Here is a 21,299-nt window from a genome sequence, read left to right as displayed (position 1 = left end):
TCTGTCAAAATGTTTTAGTAGGACTTTGGTAAGCTATGAAGCCACACCATTTGATGGATTGTACTGTGCTTCGTACTAAAATTAATTAGAAATAAATTATTAAGAATCATTTTTTTCTGTGCAAAACCTACATTGTAACATCATTAAAACACACATTTATAAACTTTGTATTCTTTCCAGTGACGAGCACGAGTACAATTTGATAGGAAGCTCCCTGTCGTTTATTTATTGCCGCTTTGAATGCGCTTCTTCGTGCAAAATGGGGACCTCACTTATCCGCGGGGCCCTAAGCACGGAGCGTGTTCTGCATTTAGGGCGAGGCGGCCCTGGGGAGAGTACAGCTAGCTCTAAAGACGGATATTCAAGGCTTCTTCTTCTTTTTTTTCTTCAAGTGAAAATTGGCCATAACTCCAGCCACGGTAATAACGTCCTCAACAGCCCGTTTCATGGCTAACGGCTTGAGATTGTAACGTGTTGTGATAAATATATTGGCTACAAGATGGCAAGTTGACAGCGTTTTAGCGGGCCAGAGCTGCACCATTAAATAAAGGATCAAGTCAGTTTGTGGCAATATTGAAGGTATATTCATTTAAATATAACCTATTTTCCAGACTATAGAGCGCACCGGCATATAAGCCACTCCCACTAAATTTTAAAAGAAAAAATATGGTTCCATATATTAGCCACACCGGCCTATAATAATAATAATAATTAAAGCTGCAAGCAGCGATGGACGGGACCGACTTTGACGGCTCATAAAATCCAAACCGGAGCAGTAATTAAAACTCTTTCATCAACTTTTAATCAGAAGGGTTCAATCTCTCTCCTGTGCTAGTTTGAAGCCGACACGACAAACGCGCTCAGAGGAGATAATGTTTGAAAAAAGGTGACCGGTTTTTTACAAAACTTTTGTTTTGAAGGGGGAATTGCAAACTTCCTGTTGATTTTTGCCGGGGGTTGTCAATATATGAAATATAGGTCTAAGTGAGACCTACATAGAGGATTTTGTTTCATGTCTCTACGACATTCCTACTGGGAGTTACAGGCAGTTTTGTCTGTGTTTTCTTCCTAGGAGCAGTTGTGTCTGTGTTTTCTTCCTAGGGGGCGCTAGAGCACAATTTTGAGTTTTGGGGTTGGTTTTATTTTTATTAGATCGCAATTTCTGCCAGTCCTGATGTGTGTGTCCAGTTTGGTGAGTTTTGAAGCATGTTAAGGGGGTCAAATTATAGTTTAAAGAGGCAAAAGTGACTGTTTTTAGTAAACTTTTGTTTTGAAGGGGGAATTGCCAACTTCCTGTTGATTTTTGCTGGGGGTTGTCAATATATGAAATGTAGGTCTAAGTGAGACCTACATAGAGGTTTTTGTTTCATGTCTCTAAGACATGCCTACTGGAAGTTACAGGCAGTTTTGTCTGAGTTTTCTTCCTAGGAGCAGTTGTGTCTGTTTTCTTCCTAGGGGGCGCTGGAGCGCAATTTTGAGTTTTTTTTTTTATTAGATCGCAATTTCTGCCAGTCCTGATGTGTGTGTCCAGTTTGGTGAGTTTTGAAGCATGTTAAGGGGGTCAAATTATAGCTCAAAGAGGCAAAAGTGACTTTTTTTAGTAAACTCTTGTTTTGAAGGGGGAATTGCAAACTTCCTGTTGATTTTTGCCGGGGGTTGTCAATATATGAAATATAGGTCTAAGTGAGACCTACATAGAGGTTTTTGTTTCATGTCTCTACGACATTCCTACTGGGAGTTACAGGCAGTTTTGTCTGTGTTTTCTTCTTAGGGGGCGCTAAAGCGCAATTTCGAGTTTTGGGGTTTGGTTTTTTTGATTAGATCGCAATTTTCGCCAGTCCTGATGTGTGTGTCCAATTTGGAGAGTTTTGAAGCATGTAAGGGGGTCAAATTACAGCTCAAAGAGGCGGCGGTATAATAATAAAACGCTAGAAATTCAATAGGGTCCTCTGTCCCAAAGGGACTCGGTCCCTAATTAAAGCTGCAAGCAGCGATGGACGGGACCGACTTTGACGGCACATAAAATCCAAACCGGAGCAGTAATTAAAACTCTTTCGTCAACTTTTAATCGGAAGGGTTCAATCTCTCTCCTGTGCTAGTTTGAAGCCGACACGACAAACGCGCTCAGAGGAGATAATGTTTGAAAAAAGGTGACCGGTTTTTTACAAAACTTTTGTTTTGAAGGGGGAATTGCAAACTTCCTGTTGATTTTTGCTGGGGGTTGTCAATATATGAAATGTAGGTCTAAGTGAGACCTACATAGAGGTTTTTGTTTCATGTCTCTAAGACATGCCTACTGGAAGTTACAGGCAGTTTTGTCTGTGTTTTCTTCCTAGGAGCAGTTGTGTCTGTGTTTTCTTCCTAGGGGGCGCTAGAGCGCAATTTTGAGTTTTGGGGTTGGTTTTATTTTTATTAGATCGCAATTTCTGCCAGTCCTGATGTGTGTGTCCAGTTTGGTGAGTTTTGAAGCATGTTAAGGGGGTCAAATTATAGTTTAAAGAGGCAAAAGTGACTGTTTTTAGTAAACTTTTGTTTTGAAGGGGGAATTGCCAACTTCCTGTTGATTTTTGCTGAAGGATGTCAATGTATGAAATGTAGGTCTAAGTGAGACCTACATAGAGGTTTTTGTTTCATGTCTCTAAGACATACCTACTGGAAGTTACAGGCAGTTTTGTCTGAGTTTTCTTCCTAGGAGCAGTTGTGTCTGTGTTTTCTTCCTAGGGGGCGCTAGTGCGCAATTTTGAGTTTTGGGGTTGGTTTTATTTTTATTAGATCGCAATTTCTGCCAGTCCTGATGTGTGTGTCCAGTTTGGTGAGTTTTGAAGCATGTTAAGGGGGTCAAATTATAGTTTAAAGACGCAAAAGTGACTGTTTTTAGTAAACTTTTGTTTTGAAGGGGGAATTGCCAACTTCCTGTTGATTTTTGCTGGGGGTTGTCAATATATGAAATGTAGGTCTAAGTGAGACCTACATAGAGGTTTTTGTTTCATGTCTCTAAGACCTGCCTACTGGAAGTTACAGGCAGTTTTGTCTGAGTTTTCTTCCTAGGAGCAGTTGTGTCTGTTCTCTTCCTAGGGGGCGCTAGAGGGCAATTTTGAGTTTTGGGATTGGTTTTATTTTTATTAGATCGCAATTTCTGCCAGTCCTGATGTGTGTGTCCAGTTTGGTGAGTTTTGAAGCATGTTAAGGGGGTCAAATTATAGTTTAAAGAGGCAAAAGTGACTGTTTTTAGTAAACTTTTGTTTTGAAGGGGGAATTGCCAAATTCCTGTTGATTTTTGCTGAAGGATGTCAATGTATGAAATGTAGGTCTAAGTGAGACCTACATAGAGGTTTTTGTTTCATGTCTCTACGACATTCCTACAAGCAGTTTTGTCTGTGTTTTTTCCTAGGGGGCGCTAGAGCGCAATTCTAAGTTTTGGGGTTTGGTTTTTTTAATTAGATCGCAATTTTCGCCATTCCAGATGTGTGTGTCAAATATGGTGAGTTTTGAAGCTTGTTAAGGGGGTCAAATTACAGCTCAAAAAGGCGGCGGAATAATAATAAAGCGTTACAATAACAATAGGGTCCTCTGTCCCAAAGGGACATTGCGGTCCCTAATAATAAACTACAACTATAACCTGCAGATGTATACGTCACTTACTGCATGTCCTCATGCATCTCTAGAGGACCTGTATAAGAGACACTACAACAATAGAGCAAACAGCATCCTCAGGGACTCATCCCACCCAGGTCACCACTGGCTTGAACTCTTGCCCTCAGGGAGGCGCTATAAGACCATCAAAGCAAGGAAAAATAGACTGAAAAACTGTTTCTATCCTAGAGCTGTTATTGCCCTAAACTCTACACTTACCTAAACACTCACCACTTTATTACTTGCTTACATCTGATAAAGATCTACTGTGCAATATGTTTTTTAACATTTTATTATGTTTTTAAATTTTAAATTGTTTTATTATTGTTGTTGACTATTTTATGTAGGTTTGTTTTAAAAGCACTGAGCTGGATTGCTGTCCAACTTCGTTGCTTCCATACAATGACAATAAAGGTAATCTGATTCTGATTCTAAGTGAGTTATTAACACAGAAATATGTTGTAAATGTTTATTTACATACCGTAATTGTTTCCAAACAGTGTCTGTAACACGGCAGTAAAACGGCTGATCAAGCAAAACAGAAGTCATGGTCATGGACCCACAAGCTGCGCAAGCTAGCTCTCCAATCAGCTATCAGTGACGTTTTGGTGAATTTACTAAACTGAAACAATGCAAAAAGAATGCCATTGTAAGTTAATAATTCTAACTCGTAAACGTATTAGCATTTTAGCTAATGCTAACGACGCTTATGAGCGCACGTACAAATATACATGAAAACAGTCCTACTCTTACTCTTAGTGAGTAAGAATTGTTTTAGTTATATTGTAAAACTTACAAACGTTGCTTGGAGTGAGGAATGGAGAATCCATACGAGTAGAAACGCTATGGACAGCAGATGGCTAGAAGACGGAACGACACGTCTACTTCCGGTTAAAAGGACTAAATGGAGGGACACAGCAGCACCTGCAGTGAGCGAACTTGTACAAAAGATGGCGCCATAGCACAAACAAAAAAATACCTAATTAGTGTATTTGCTTTGTTTAAATAAAGAAAAAAGATTTACACTGTGCTTTGTTTGATTTCTTTGCTTTATCCGTTCCATAATTTAATTCCACATACTGATATGCAAAAGGTTGTAAGTGTTGCACGTGCATACAAATGTTTTAAATTAGATTTTCCTCTAAAGTTATATTTCTCCTCTTTTGTTGAGAAGAATTGTTGTACATTCTTGGCTAGCAGGTTATAGTTAGCTTTGCACATCATTTTAACTGTTTGCACCAATTCTTTGAATTTCAATAATTGTGATTTAATAAATAAAGTGTTGGATTGTTCTCTATATCCAACATTATGTATTATTCTAATTGATCTTTTTTTTTTTTACACAGTTAGTGACTGAAGCGCACATTTGTCGTTGTTTCCCCATATTTCTTCACAATAACTCATCTTTATTGTGTGAATGCTATATACTACTCAGTGGCCTAGTGCTTACACTGTCAACAAAGAAAAATACATAAACTAGCCACGCCGTTTTATCAGCCGCAGGGTTCAAAACGTAGGAAAAAAGTAGCGGCTTATAGTCCGCAATTTACGCTAAACATTGCCACATTCATTGAAATGACCTAGGATCCTTTATAACGGGGGCATTTTTGCGGCCCGGAGCTCATTTTTTAACAACCTGTGTCACATTTTAAAAATACTACTACAAAAAAAGTGGCATAAAAGAGCAAATGCAATGACAACATGTTGCAGTATTGTATAATAACTCAGGCTGTTTACTTTAAAACTGACATTGCTCCAAAAAAATAATACAAACTTATAATGGATGGATAGATCTTAAGTAGAGATGTCCGATAATATCGGCCTGCCGATAATATCGGCCGATAAATGCTTTGAAATGTAATATTGGAAATGATCGGTATCGTTTTTTAAAAAATTTTAAATTCTATTTTTTATTAAATCCACATAAAAAACACAAGATACACTTACAATTAGTGCACCAATCCAAACAACCTCCCTCCCCCATTTACACTCATTCACACAAAAGGGTTGTTTCTTTCTGTTATTAATATTCTGTTTCCTACATTATATATCAATATATATCAATACAGTCTGCAAGGGATACAGTCCGTAAGCACACATGATTGTCCACTAATAATACTAACCTTTAACAGTTCATTTGACTCATTTTCATTAATTACTAGTTTCTATGTAACTGTTTTTATATTGTTGTACTTTCTTTTTTATTCAACAAAATGTTTTTAATTTATCTTATTTTATTTTATTAATTTTAAAAAAAAGGACCTTATCTTCACCATACCTGGTTGTCCAAATTAGGCATAATAATGTGTTAATTCCACGACTGTATAGATCGGTAATTAAGAGTTGGACAACATCGGAATATCGGCAAAAAGCCATTATCGGACATCCCTAATCTTAAGTAGAAAGCATTGAAAGTAAAAATAATATGATTTATTTTTAACACTTTTATGAGTAGGAGGCCTTTTGTATCCCAATACCTTTAATTTGAATTTTTTTTTAAACTATTATTGTTAAAATAATGAGTTAAAACTAGGGATGTCCGATAATGGCTTTTTGCCGATATCCGATATTCCCCAACTCTTTAATTACCGATACCGATATCAACCGATACTGATATCAACCGATATATGCAGTCGTGGAATTAACACATTATTATGCCTAATTTGGACAACCAGGTATGGTGAAGATAAGGTCCTTTTTACAAAAATTAATCAAATAAAATAAATTAAAAACATTTTCTTGAATAAAAAAGAAAGTAAAACAATATAAAAACAGTTACATAGAAACTAGTAATGAATGAAAATTAGTAAAATTAACTGTTAAAGGCTAGTACTATTAGTGGAGCAGCAGCACGCACAATCATGTGTGCTTACGGACTGTATCCCTTGCAGACTGTATTGATATATATTGATATATAATGTAGGAAGCAGAATATTAATAACAGAAAGAAACAACCCTTTTGTGTGAATGAGTGTAAATGGGGGAGGGAGGTTTTTTGGGTTGGTGCACTAATTGTAAGTGTATCTTGTGTTTTTTATGTGGATTTAATAAAAAAAAAAAAATTTTTAAATAAAAATAAAAAAAATAAAAAAAAAACGATACCGATAATAAAAAAAACGATACCGATAATTTCCGATATTACATTTTAACGCATATATCGGCCATCTCTAGTTAAAACCAATGTTGTTTTGAATTATTGACCTAATCAAGGCTCTCAATTACTTCACATCAAATATTCCACTTTGAATTATCAAGGGCGGAAAATAATGCATATTTTGGGTTTTTGCCCAAAAAAAAAAAAAAAAAAAAGAAGCCAGGTTTTCTTTGACAAAAATAATTTTTTTTAAACTTTATGTCAAAGGACACATCTAAAGTTGATCTATGAAAAAATGCTTACAGCGGGAAAACTCTGGACACCCCGGATTTATATAATGAAAGTCTACTTGAAACAAATAACTAACAGATTGCATCGTATCAAATCTGATCAAATGATACCATATTGAGTCAAATCGTCACATTTTAAAATGTATCCTCTCTGAATCCTATATATCGAATCGTCTCACCTTGGATACGTTTGAAGTTTGGCTCTATTTTCCAAGTCAAATAAATCTGTCAACACTTAAGATTCGATCACTTCCTCAAAACTAACTTAAGTTATTCCAAAGGCAAAATGAATATATTTTGTGTAGGGAGAGTAGAGGAGAACAAGCAAGCATGAAGATCTTAGAAGAATGCTAGCAAGCATGAAGATCTTAGAAGAATGCTAGAATGAAGCAGACTGCAGAGCCCGGATAGCTCAGTCGGTAGAGCATCAGACTTTTAATCTGAGGGTCCAGGGTTCAAGTCCCTGTTCGGGCGAACCTTTTTCTTTTCCTTGCGGATCAATGAAAAAGCTCTCTTTATAAAGGAACCTCCCACTTGACCTGAATGTCAACAACACCCACAAATATTGACTGACAGGAGACGATAGCGAGGAGTCCCACAAACAAAACTGCTTTGTCAGCTGAAAATAGCCTCAAAGTTGGGACTTAAAAAGACCGATTGTTGCTTTTCTAGAAAGTCAGCTGCAGCTCGGTGGGTACACGTCTACAACTAAACACAGACAGGAAGTAACAGTTGGGCATATATACATATACATATATACATATATATGTATATATATATATATGTATATATGCATATGTATGTATGTATATTAATATATATACATATGTATTTATGTATGTATATATGCATATCTATATGTATAAATATGAATGTATATATATATGTAGGAGTGTTTTCATGCATATTTGTACGTGCTTTTCGTAATGTAATGAAGCTAGCGTTGTTAGCATTAGCTAGACTTAGACAAACTTTAATGATCCACAAGTGAAATTGTTCCACACAGTAGCTCAGTTACAAAGGATGGAAAGTGCAAGGATGGAAAGGACAATGCAGGTATAAAATAGACTAAAAATGTACCGTAGTAGCAATATAAAATATAACATATACGTAATATTTACATAATATATGTACAGTATATGATATATACTGATATATTATATGTTTGTATCATATATACAATATATAAGAATTACCATGTACAATATTACAGTATATGTAACAGTAATATGTAGCTAATATGCTAACACGAGTGTTAGTGTTAGTAATATTAACTTAAAATGACATTCTTTTTGTATTGTTTCAGTTTGGTAAATCCACCAAAACGTCAGCGTGGAGTTATTGAGTCACTTTAGCTGATTGGACAGCTAGCTTGCGCAGCTAGTGGCTCCATGACCATGACTTCTGTTTTGTCTGATCAGCCGTTTTACAGACACCGTTTGGAAACAATTCAAGTATGTAAATAAACATTTACAAAATATCTATTTGGCAACTTATATATCTGTGGCTTAAAGTTTGGTGCGGCTAATATTTGGAAACTTTTTAAATTCTAAAACTTAGTGGGAGTGGCTTATAATGTCTATTCTGACATTGTGCTAGGACTAATGAGTGCAGTTCCTCAGCCACCAGCCACCGGTAAGATGTCTTAGTTTGTTTACCTGTCACTAATCAGTCATGCATCTGAGACTGGAAACAATGCTGGTGGAGCTACTCTGCCAGTGTGCAAAAGTTCTGTCGCACGACTCAATGAAACATTCACTGACACACAATATTGCCAAAAGTATTTGGCCTGCCATCCAACTGATGACAATCAGGTGTCCTAATCACTTGGTGTATCAAATCAAGCACTTAGGCATGGAGACTGTTTCTACAAACATGGGCCGCTCTCAGGAGCTGGTGTAAAGGACATCACCACTGGACTCTAGAGCAGTGGACACGCCTTCTCTGGACTGGTGAATCACACTTTTCCATCTGGCAATCTGATGGAGCAGTCTGGGTTTGGAGGTTGCCAGGACAACGCTACATTTCCGACTGCATTGTGCGGAGTGTGAAATTTGGTGGAGGAGGAATTATGGTGAGGGGTTGTTTTTTAGGAGTTGGGCTTAGCCCCTTAGTTCCAGTGAAAGGAACTTTGAATGCTCCAGGATACAAAAACATTTTGGACAATTCCATGTTCCCAACCTCGTGGGAACAGTTTGGAGCGGGTCCAACATGACTGTGCACCAGTGCACCAAGCAAGGTCCATAAAGACATGGATGACAGAGTCTGGTGTGGATTAACTTGACTGGCCTGCACAGAGTCCTGACCTGAACCCGATAGAACACCTTTGGGATGAATTAGAACGGAGACTGAGAGCCAGGCCTTCAGTGTGTGACCTCACCAATGCACTTTTGGAAGAATGGTGGAAAATTGCTACAAAGACACTCCGCAACCTTGTGGACAGCCTTCCCTAGAAGAGTTGAAGCTGTAATAGCTGCAAAAGGTTCATATTGAACCCTATGGGTCGGGAATGGGATGGCACTTCAAGTTCATATGTGAGTCAAGGCAGGTGGCCAAATACTTTTGTCAATATAGTGCAGGGGTCACCAACGCGGTGCCCGCGGGCACCAGGTAGCCCGTAAGGACCAGATGAGTAGCCCGCTGGTCTGTTCTAAAAATAGCTCAAATAGCAGCACTTACCAGTGAGCTGCCTCTATTTTTTTTTAATTGTATTTATTTACTAGCAAGCTGGTCTCACTTTGCCCGACATTTTTAATTCTAAGAGAGACAAAACTCAAATAGAATTTGAAAATCCAAGAAAATATTTGAAAGACTTGGTCTTCACTTGTTTAAATAAATTCATAATTTTTTTTACTTTGCTTCTTATAACTTTCAGAAAGACAATTTTAGAGAAAAAATACCTTAAAAATGATTTTAGGATTTTTAAACACATATACCTTTTTACCTTTTAAATACCTTCGTCTTCATTCCTGACAATTTAAATCAATGTTCAAGTAAATTTTTTTTTTTTATTGTAAAGAATAATAAATACATTTTAATTTAATTCTTCATTTTAGCTTCTGTTTTTTCGACGAAGAATATTTGTGAAATATTTCTTCAAACTTATTATGATTAAAATTCAAAAAAATTATTCCGGCAAATCTAGAAAATCTGTAGAATCAAATTTAAATCTTATTTCAAAGTCTTTTGAATTTATTTTAAAATTTTTGTTCTGGAAAATCTAGAAGAAATAATGATTTGTCTCTGTTAGAAATATAGCTTGGTCCAATTTGTTATATATTCTAACAAAGTGTAGATCGGATTTTAACCTATTTAAAACATGTCATCAAAATTCTAAAATTAATCTTAATCAGGAAAAATGACTAATGATGTTCCATAAATTATTTTATTCATTTTTTCAAAAAGATTCGAATTAGCTAGTTTTTCTCCTCTTTTTTTCGGTTGAATTTTGAATTTTAAAGAGTCGAAATTGAAGATAAACTATGTTTCAAAATTTAATTGTCATTTTTTTTTTCGTGTTTTCTTCTCTTTTAAACCGTTCAATTAAGTGTAAATATCATTAATTATTAATAATAACATAGAGTTAAAGGTAAATTGAGCAAATTGGCTATTTCTGGCAATTTATTTAAGTGTGTATCAAACTGGTAGCCCTTCACAATAATCACTACCCAAGAAGTAGCCCTTGGTTTAAAAAGGTTGGTGACCCCTGATGTAGAGTATTTACAAACACAGCACACTCGCGTCCAAAAGGAGCCACAGGAGTATTTTGAGCAAAGATTAATGGCGTACAAGCGAGAGAACATTCCTTTATCAAACACGTTTTTTTGTCTGCACGTCACTGGTATGACAGGTGTTGAAAAACTGCTACTAGAGAGCACAGCAGCAGGACTATTTTAGACTATCTTAACTCTCAGTCCACTAACTGGACTATGAAGCTGAAGATTCCTGCTCTGCAAGGAGAAATGAGTCACGTTGAGAGGCAGAGTGGACAATTACAGCTGACAAACCATTGAAACCTAAACCAAAACAATACTTATCTACATTTGAGGGTCTTGCCGGTAACACCCCAGACACACCATAACAGCCAAAGATGCTCTGGAAAATCTCTCCTCTTCCTTCGAAGACACAAACAGGATGTTGAGTCTGGAGCGGCCTCCGGGCTTATGGACAAAACACACACCCGTGGACGGTATACACACACGCAGGCACCAACACACCCTTTCAACCCCTCACCTTGTGGTGGACTAAGGAGCCCTGATGGACACACCCGTGGACTGTATACACAGGCACACCCTCATCACCAACACACCCTTTCAACCCCTCACCTTGTGGTGGACTAAGAAGCCCTGATGGACACACCCGTGGACTGTATACACAGGCACACCCTCAGCACCAACACACCCTTTCAACCCCTCACCTTGTGGTGGACTAAGGAGCCCTGATGGACACACCCGTGGACTGTATACGCAGGCACACCCTCAGCACCAACACACCCTTTCAACCCCTCACCTTGTAGTGCACTAAGGAGCCCTGATGGACACACCCGTGGACTGTATACACACACGCAGGCACCAACACACCCTTTCAACCCCTCACCTTGTGGTGGACTAAGGAGCCCTGATGGACACACCCGTGGACTGTATACACATACGCAGGCACACCCTCATCACCAACACACCCTTTCAACTCCTCACCTTGTGGTGGACTAAGGAGCCCTGATGGACACACCCATGGACTGTATACACATACGCAGGCACACCCTCAGCACCAACACACCCTTTCAACCCCTCCCCTTGTGGTGGACTAAGGAGCCCTGATAGTCTCCCTCTTTAGAAGTAGTTAAATTACTACTACTTCAGTGTGAAAAGCTTCAACTTATCATTTGTTTTTAAGCCAAAATGCGTCCATTCTGCCTCTTATGTCTCCACAGTTTGTCTGCTGGTAAGTACACCGTGCGTATGCGCTGCATGCTCCTTTTACCATCAATGTCACAACCACGCGCCGTCATGTCCAGGAAAAAATACAAAAAAACTGGTATTTTTCAGAAACAGTATAGTACTGTTTTTAATTCATTACCACGGCAGTAGTTTATTGGTATTTATTGGTATACCGTTCAACCCTAAGCTGCAGTGTGGCAGACATGGGAAGGGTTGAGGTCTGGGGATGTTAAAGTGATCCTGGCTGGGATCATAACTCACTGGGAGTCTCCTACCTCACACTCTGTGATCAAGGTCACCTGGGGGTCATCTGTTCTCCTTGTAGCACCCCGCTGCTTCCTCACCCCTCCTCTAGCCCCGCCCCCATGAGCGCCATCTCCAGGATGTAGACCAGGGATGGTTTTCATTGAGGGCCACATCACAGTCATGGAGGGCCGTTTTTAACTAATAGGATTTTTTTCCTCCATGCATTTGAACATCCATCCATCCATTTCCTACCGCTTGTCCCCTTTTGGGGTGGCGGGGGGTGCTGGAGCCTATCTCAGCTGCATTCGGGCGGAAGGTATTTGAACTAGACATGTCCGATAAATCGGCCGATAAATGCGTTAAAATGTAATATCGGAAATTATCGGTATCGTTTTTTTTATTATCAGTATCGTTTTTTATTTTTTATTATTATTTTTTTAAAAATTAAATCCACATAAAAAACACAAGATACACTTACAATTAGTGCACCAACTCAAAAAACCTCTCTCCCCCATTTACACTCATTCACACAAAAGGGTTGTTTCTTTCTGTTATTAATATTCTGCTTCCTACATTATATATTAATATATATCAATACAGTCTGCAAGGGATACAGTCCGTAAGCACACATGATAATACTAACCTTTAACAGTTAATTTTACTCATTTTCATTAATTACTAGTTTCTATGTAACTGTTTTTATATTGTTTTACTTTCTTTTTTATTCAAGAAAATGTTTTTAATTTATTTATCTTATTTTACAAATTTTTTTAAAAAAGTACCTTATCTTCACCATACCTGGTTGTCCAAATTAGGCATAATAATGTGTTAATTCCACGACTGTATATATCGGTTGATATCGGTATCGGTAATTAAAGAGTTGGACAATATCGGCATATCGGATATCGGCAAAAAGCCATTATCGGACATCCCTAATTTGAACAATAAATATTTATTTCATACACTGTATAAAAAATATCTTTAGATTTTACAGTAAAAAAAAGTCACCAGAATTTTACTGTAAAATATACAGTGTTTTTTTTTTTACAACATCAAGTAATACAGTAAATGGAGAAGAGTACAGCTGGGGTTTTTTTTTACTATAATTTTTAGAGTCTTTTTTATTTTATTTTTTTAACAACATATTAGTGTATATAGAAAAACAGTACCACTATTTTTTTTTTATTCTGGCAACTCATTTGCCATTTTTAAAACTTTTTTTTTAGCTTTAATTCCATTTACAGTAATACACCGTAAAAAGAGCCACAGATTTTACGGTAAAAAATCGGCAGCTCATTAGACAGAATTTTACTGTAAAAAAAATAAATACAATTTGCACTTATAAGCTATTAAAACCACCTATGTGTTCATTCCAACATCAAAAATGTTCCTATTTTTTTATTTTTACAGTGTACAATTCAATGAATAACTTTGAAATCATAAGTCAAAGAAGTATTTATTTTTATTTAGAAAAAAAAAAAATTTGGAGAGTACGATAATATGATCTTTGTTGCAATGTAGGATCATATTAAAGTTGAAAAGTAATTGAATGCATTACATTTATTGTTTTTCTATCAAAATGGGAAAAACCCAACACAATTCAAAGGAAAATATAAATAATTTATTTTCCGGACCATAGGGGGCACCGTAATTATATGACGCACTGCTGATGAGCGGGTCTATTTTTCATCTTTTTTCATATATAAGGCGCACTGGATAATAAGGCGCATTAAAGGAGTCATATTATTATGAGTATTTTATAAGTGTAAAAGACTTCCTTGTGGTCTACATAACATGTAATGCTGCTTCTTTGCTCAAAATGTTGTTTTACACATCATCTTCAACTCACTTTCTGACAGTCTCTTCAGGTCTTATCTACGTGCCTCCACTTTGACATCTTTGTTGTGGCGGTGTAGCGTGCAAGGACGGGAGTGGAAGAAGTGTCAAAAGATGGCGCTAACTGTTTTAATGACATTCACACTTTACTTCAATCAATAACGGAGCAGCATCTCCTCATCCGTGGCTCACTAGTGCGACAACAACGCCCGAAATGTGTCCCGTGACCGTAACTCTCTAATAACTAAAGTTCCTTGGTTAAATAATGTGAACTCACTACACCGGTATGTTTTAGTGCTTTCATGGTGAGTTCACTGACAGATATAAGTAAGAACTTTACACTACTTGATATTAGAAATGGCAACAGTGGAGGATGAATGTCACATAACAAGAAGATAGAGAAAAAGAAGAAGATTATCCACTACAAATGCAGACGCACACACATTTTCAGGACTTATGCAGATCCCAAATACAGATCAGCAGGTGCCAGAAGGTAAGAAAAGTTGCTTTTGCATAATATTACGAAACAAAACACCAGATAATATGTCTTACCTTATACACACACCATAATAATACTCCACAGTACAATCCATCAAGTGGTGTGGCTTCATAGCTTACCAAAGTCCTACTAAAACATTTGGATGGATTTTTGAGCGCCGTGTTTAATGTTCTATATTTGCAATGGAACATTTAAATGTTGGTGTTGTTTGCTTGAGTCATATTGCAGTCTACACGTATCTCTTATGTGTGACTGCCATCATATTGCAGTCTACACGTATCTCTTATGTGTGACTGCCATCATATTGCAGTCTGCACGTATCTCTTACGTGTGACTGCCGTCATATTGCAGTCTGCACGTATCTCTTATGTGTGACTGCCGTCATATTGCAGTCTACACGTATCTCTTATGTGTGACTGCCATCATATTGCAGTCTACACGTATCTCTTATGTGTGACTGCCATCATATTGCAGTCTACACGTATCTCTTATGTGCAACTGCCATCATATTGCAGTGTACACGTATCTCTTATGTGCGACTGCCGTCATATTGCAGTCTACACGTATCTCTTATGTGCGACTGCCATCATATTGCAGTCTACACGTATCTCTTATGTGTGACTGCCGTCATATTGCAGTCTACACGTATCTCTTATGTGTGACTGCCGTCATATTGCAGTCTACACGTATCTCTTATGTGTGACTGCCGTCATATTGCAGTCTACACGTATCTCTTATGTGCGACTGCCATCATATTGCAGTCTACACGTATCTCTTATGTGTGACTGCCATCATATTGCAGTCTACACGTATCTCTTATGTGTGACTGCCATCATATTGCAGTCTACACGTATCTCTTATGTGCGACTGCCATCATATTGCAGTCTACACATATCTCTTATGTGCGACTGCCGTCATATTGCAGTCTACACGTATCTCTTATGTGCGACTGCCATCATATAGCAGTCTACACATATCTCTTATGTGTGACTGCCATCATATTGCAGTCTACACGTATCTCTAATGTGTGACTGCCGTCATATTGCAGTCTACATGTATCTCTTCTGTGTGACTGCCATCATATTGCAGTCTGCACGTATCTCTTATGTGCGACTGCCATCATATTGCAGTCTACACGTATCTCTTATGTGTGACTGCCATCATATTGCAGTCTACACGTATCTCTTATGTGCGACTGCCATCATATTGCAGTCTGCACGTATCTCTTATGTGTGACTGCCATCATATTGCAGTCTACACGTATCTCTTATGTGCGACTGCCATCATATTGCAGTCTACACGTATCTCTTATGTGCGACTGCCGTCATATTGCAGTCTACACGTATCTCTTATGTGTGACTGCCGTCATATTGCAGTCTACACGTATCTCTTATGTGTGACTGCCATCATATTGCAGTCTACACGTATCTCTTATGTGTGACTGCCATCATATTGCAGTCTACACGTATCTCTTATGTGCGACTGCCATCATATTGCAGTGTACACGTATCTCTTATGTGCGACTGCCGTCATATTGCAGTCTACACGTATCTCTTATGTGCGACTGCCATCATATTGCAGTCTACACGTATCTCTTATGTGTGACTGCCGTCATATTGCAGTCTACACGTATCTCTTATGTGCGACTGCCGTCATATTGCAGTCTACACGTATCTCTTATGTGTGACTGCCATCATATTGCACTCTACACATATCTCTTATGTGTGACTGCCATCGTATTGCAGTCTACACGTATCTCTTATGTGTGACTGCCATCATATTGCAGTCTGCACGTATCTCTTATGTGTGACTGCCATCATATTGCAGTCTACACGTATCTCTTATGTGTGACTGCCATCATATTGCAGTCTACACATAACTCTTATGTGTGACTGCCATCATATTGCAGTCTATATGTATGTGTGACTGCCATCATATTGCAGTCTACACGTATCTCTTATGTGTGACTGCCATCATATTGCAGTCTATATGTATGTGTGACTGCCATCATATTGCAGTCTACACGTATCTCTTATGTGTGACTGCCATCATATTGCAGTCTGCACGTATCTCTTATGTGTGACTGCCATCATATTGCAGTCTACACGTATCTCTTATGTGTGACTGCCATCATATTGCAGTCTGCACGTATCTCTTATGTGTGACTGCCATCATATTGCAGTCTACACGTATCTCTTATGTGTGACTGCCATCATATTGCAGTCTACACATAACTCTTATGTGTGACTGCCATCATATTGCAGTCTACACGTATCTCTTATGTGTGACTGCCATCATATTGCAGTCTATATGTATGTGTGACTGCCATCATATTGCAGTCTACACGTATCTCTTATGTGTGACTGCCATCAACTGGTCACACTTATCATTACCCCATGTACCAAAAAAAATAGCTTCGAGGTCGGTAAGCAAAACCAGAATTATTCCGCACATTAGGCACACCGGGTTATAAGGCGCACTGTTGAGTTTTAAGAGAAAAAAAAGGATTTCAAGTGCGCCTTATAGTCCAGAAAATATGGTACTTTACTGACGCAAATGTTTTCAGGTCTCCGCGGGCCACATAAAATGATGTGGCAGGTCAGTTGTGGCCCCCGGGTCAGTACTGGCCCCTGGGTCAGTTCTGGCCCCCGGGTCAGTTGTGGCCCCCGGGTCTTGAGTTTGTGCTGTAGCCAGCAGGTGAGGTGAAAGCTGTCTGCTGGTCTATAAGTCCAATCCATCAAATATTTGATTTCTTAAGCCTCTCATTTCCTTTTTATGTTCAATGTTTCCTCTGCGGTCTTCTCATGCATCTTAAATAACTCTTAATTAACTCTCGTTTCCCAGCAGCCCCCCCCCGCACCCCCCCATCCCCCCCACCTTCCTCCACCCACGCTCGGCCTGGTTTTTTTAACTGTTTTCCTAGACTCCCCGCTCCTTTCCATCATAGCTGGACAGCGTACCTATGAAGTCGTTGCTCATGCCCAGGTCGTAGTCCCACACTGAGATCTCCAGGGTTTTCTTGGCCAGCTGGTCCAGCGTCACCTCGTAGGAAAACTCCTGTGGGGACGCAAACACGTTTCCAGGTGAGACGATGGAACCTTGAAAGCTTTCGGCGTATCCAACATCATTTGTCTGCAGCATGCTTTATTCCTCCATGTTTATTAGGGCTAATGGAACATGTTGCCAGGTGTTACCTCGTTAAACTCAGGGTTGAGAGTCTTTTTCTTCACCGTCGTCTTGTATTTGGACTTCTTCCCCATGTCAGGCTGCAGGATGCTAACGAGGAGAAAAGAAACCGTGTCATTAATTCAACATGAGGATGTATTAATAAACTCAGTCTACCTGGGATAGGTACCACATTCGGTACTTATATAGGCACCGAAAAAAATTCCCTCAATACTGAAAGGTATCTATTCACTTCAAATCAAACTCTGCTATATTTGCACACCTCGCCCGATTGCAGACTGAAACACTTGGCGAGGAAACAAGCACTCGACAGCGCTTAGCCTGCTGTTACAATTTTCAATACCAATTAGGCAAATAAGCCTGATGGACATTTCTGCAATTTCAAGAGGTCGTATTGATGGTTTTTTTCTACGAACCCCAAAAGCAGTGAAGTTGTCACGTTGTGTAAATGCTAAATAAAAACAAATCCTTTTCAACTTATATTCAATTGAATAGACTGCAAAGACAAGATATTTCATGTTCACACTGAGAAACTTTGGTATTTTTGGCAAATATTAGCTCATTTGGAATTTGATGCCTGCGACGTGTGTCAAAAAAGCTGGCACAAGTGGCAAAAAAGAGTGAGAAAGTTGAGGAATGCTCTTATTTGGAACATCCCACAGGTGAGCAGGCTCATTGGGAACAGGTGGGTGCCATGATTGGGTATAAAAGCAGCTTCCATGAAATGCTCAGTCGTTCACAAACAAGGACGGGGCGAGGGTCACCACTTTGTCAACAAATGCCTGAGCAAATTGTTGAAGGACAACATTTCTCAACAAGGAATTTAGGGATTTCACCATCTACGCTCCGTAATATCATCAAAAGGTTGAGAGAATGTGGAGAAATCACTGCACGTAAGCCATGATATTACACACCTTCCATCCCTCAGGCGGCACTGCATCAAAAACAGGCATCAGTGTGTAAAGGATATCACCACATGGGCTCAGGAACACTTCAGAAAACCACTGTCAGTAACTACAGTTGGTCGCTACATCTGTAAGTGCAAGTTAAAACTCTACCATGCAAAGCCACAGCCATTTATCAACAACACCCAGAAACGCCGCCGGCTTCGCTGGGCCCGAGCTCATCTGAGATGGACTGATGCAAAGTGGAAAAGTGTTCTGTGGTCTGACGAGTCCACATTTCAAATTGGTTTTGGAAACTGTGGACCAAAGAGGAAAAGAACCATCCGGACTGTTCTAGGGTGAAAGTGTAAAAGGCAGCATGTGTGATGGTATGGGGGTGTATTAGTGGCCAAGACATGGGTAACTTACACATCTGTGAAGGCACCATTAATGCTGAAAGGTACATACAGCTTTTGGAGCAACATATCAACGTTATCATGGACGCCCCTGCTTATTTCAGCAAGACAATGCCAAGCCACGTGTTACATCAACGTGGCTTCATAGTAAAAGAGTGCGGGTACTAGACTGGCCTGCCTGTAGTCCAGACATTGAAAATGTGTGAAGGCTAAAATATCAGAAGGGAGACTGTTGAACAACTTAAACAAAAATGTGTCTCCTCAGTTTCCAAACTTTTACTGAGTGTTGTTAAAAGGAAAGGCCATGTAACACAGCGGTAAAAATGCCTTTTTTGCAATGTGTTGCTGCCATTCAATTCTAAGTTAAAGATTATTAATGATTTATTATGAAGTTTGTCAGTGTGAACATGAAATATCTTGTCTTTGCAGTCTATTCAATTGAATATAAGTTGAAAAGGATTTGTTGTATTCTCTTTTTATTTACCATTTACACAACTTCACTGCTTTTGTGGTTTGTTAATAAACGATGATGGAGGCTTTTGGATTTTTCCCAGAGTGCTTCATCGGCGTAATAGAGCGAATCTCATTGGCTCCATTGTTAGCTGACTTTTGCTAGCATTTATTTACGATTTAAAATGCATAAAACAAGAAAAACATGTGTTGTTGTCTTACAGAGGGACTGTGAATGATAAGCAAGCGTCCCAAAAAGTGCAGTTCCCCTTTAAGAGGAGAGTTGTATGCAGCATCGTGCAAAAGCTTCTCCACACACAGATTCTGACCCCAAACAAAAACAAAGAAGAGAAAAAATAATATCTGCTGCCAAGAAGAGGATGGAGGAGAAAGGATGGAGACAGAGGAGTTGACAGAAAGCTTTTAGAGTTGTCAGTTGTTTCCATTTCAAAAAAGGTGAGTTTGGGTTTGCTGTAACAGCCTAAATAACATTTTTGTAATAATTTGACAAAAAAGAATTAAACTTAATCTTTTTGTAACTCCTTTGAATTTTCTATGATTAATCACAAGTTGACACAAATTATTTTGACCACACAAAATAACATCGGATTATATTAGTAAAAACTTTATGCTGCTACTGAAAGGAAAAAGGAGAGGAAGAAGACTAGAGAGAGAGAGAGAGAGTGAGAAAAGTGAGACAAAGAACTCTTCCAGAACTTTGTAGGTTTTGGTAATGAGAGAGGAGAGAGCGGTTTGGGTGAAATGTCCCGTCTCCTGGGAGGGGGAGAGAGAGAAGAAGATACAAACTATCTGACTGGTGAGGCAATTAACAACATCAATCATAAAATAAACCCACTTGGATGGTAACTGTCAGAATAATGGAATCTAAGTTATCACAAAACTTTGTGTTTCAAGGAGTTCCCGGCGAGCAGACAAAAGCTGTACCAATCAAAAGGCTTGTAAAACTCCACCGTGTAGGATGGGAAGCGACATGAAGGCGTCGGTTTCTTTGATCTTTTGTAATCCACAGGAAGATTTTGTCTTGACCCGAGATCTACAAAGCGGAGAGGAAGCCGGATCTGACCCCCCCTCCGGGCACCTTTTCTTTGAACTGTTTTGTAACCAAAGGCGACGGCTGTTTACGACCCCCCGTCCTTTAGAAACAGCTGTTGCCATGTAATCAGGGAAAGTCCAAATAAAAGAGGATGCGTGCGACCTGTCGTCAGAGCGTGGTGGAAGACTGTGCAAAGAGTACAGCCCTCAATGAGCTAAATTGAATCCTGTCTCTGTTTAATTCCTTGCTTCTTGTCTTGTTTAATAGATGTCATCAGTGTTTGAACCTGACAGTAACCTTTGGACCAAAATACAAATACAACATCAATTAGTGATCAACCAACATCCCAACAGTCTTTGTCCTGTTCACAGAGAAGCTGAGATATCCCTAATGGCCTCTAATCTTAGGACCAAAAAACAGACAGAAGACAAAGCCAGACACACAAACTCTTAGACTTGAATGCTGGTTTTACACAAAAGATGACTCAAACATTCATTTTGCCACAAAAAGAAATGCTTTATCCTCAGGCTGGTCACGGGGATTTTAATGGTGGCCCAAAAGAAGGAATCACCTTTGGGAAATGCCAGGCACGCACTTTCTACCGCAAGGGAGTTTGCCCAACCAGTCTACATGTGCTTTGTGGACTTTGAAAGGGCATTCGACCGTGTCCCTCGGGAAGTCCTGTGGGGAGTGCTCAGAGAGTATGGGGTATCGGACTGTCTGATTGTGGCGGTCCGCTCCCTGTATGATCAGTGCCAGAGTTTGGTCCGCATT

General features: G+C 38.9%; 1 protein-coding gene and 1 non-coding gene across 14 annotated transcripts in view; one reads left to right on the top strand and one right to left on the bottom strand.

Moving 5' to 3' along the window:
* Positions 1–21,299, bottom strand: part of doc2d (double C2-like domains, delta) — a 240,410-nt gene that overhangs the window by 24,640 nt on the left and 194,471 nt on the right. For all 13 annotated transcript variants that reach the window (XM_062026282.1, XM_062026274.1, XM_062026269.1 and 10 more), the window contains 2 exons: positions 17,730–17,811; positions 17,496–17,592 (listed from right to left, as the gene is read on the bottom strand). In XM_062026282.1, the coding sequence (XP_061882266.1) occupies positions 17,496–17,592; positions 17,730–17,811 (179 nt within the window). The remainder of the gene's footprint in view (positions 1–17,495; positions 17,593–17,729; positions 17,812–21,299) is intronic.
* Positions 7,419–7,491, top strand: trnak-uuu (transfer RNA lysine (anticodon UUU)). Its single transcript has one exon. It is a non-coding gene; the product is annotated as a tRNA-Lys (tRNA).

This window comes from Entelurus aequoreus, linkage group LG18, assembly GCF_033978785.1.
Source record: "Entelurus aequoreus isolate RoL-2023_Sb linkage group LG18, RoL_Eaeq_v1.1, whole genome shotgun sequence".
In the NCBI taxonomy this organism is placed as follows: Eukaryota; Metazoa; Chordata; class Actinopteri; order Syngnathiformes; family Syngnathidae; genus Entelurus; species Entelurus aequoreus.
The sequence above is the reverse complement of the archived record's forward strand: the minus strand, read 5'-3'. Positions and strand labels throughout refer to the sequence as shown.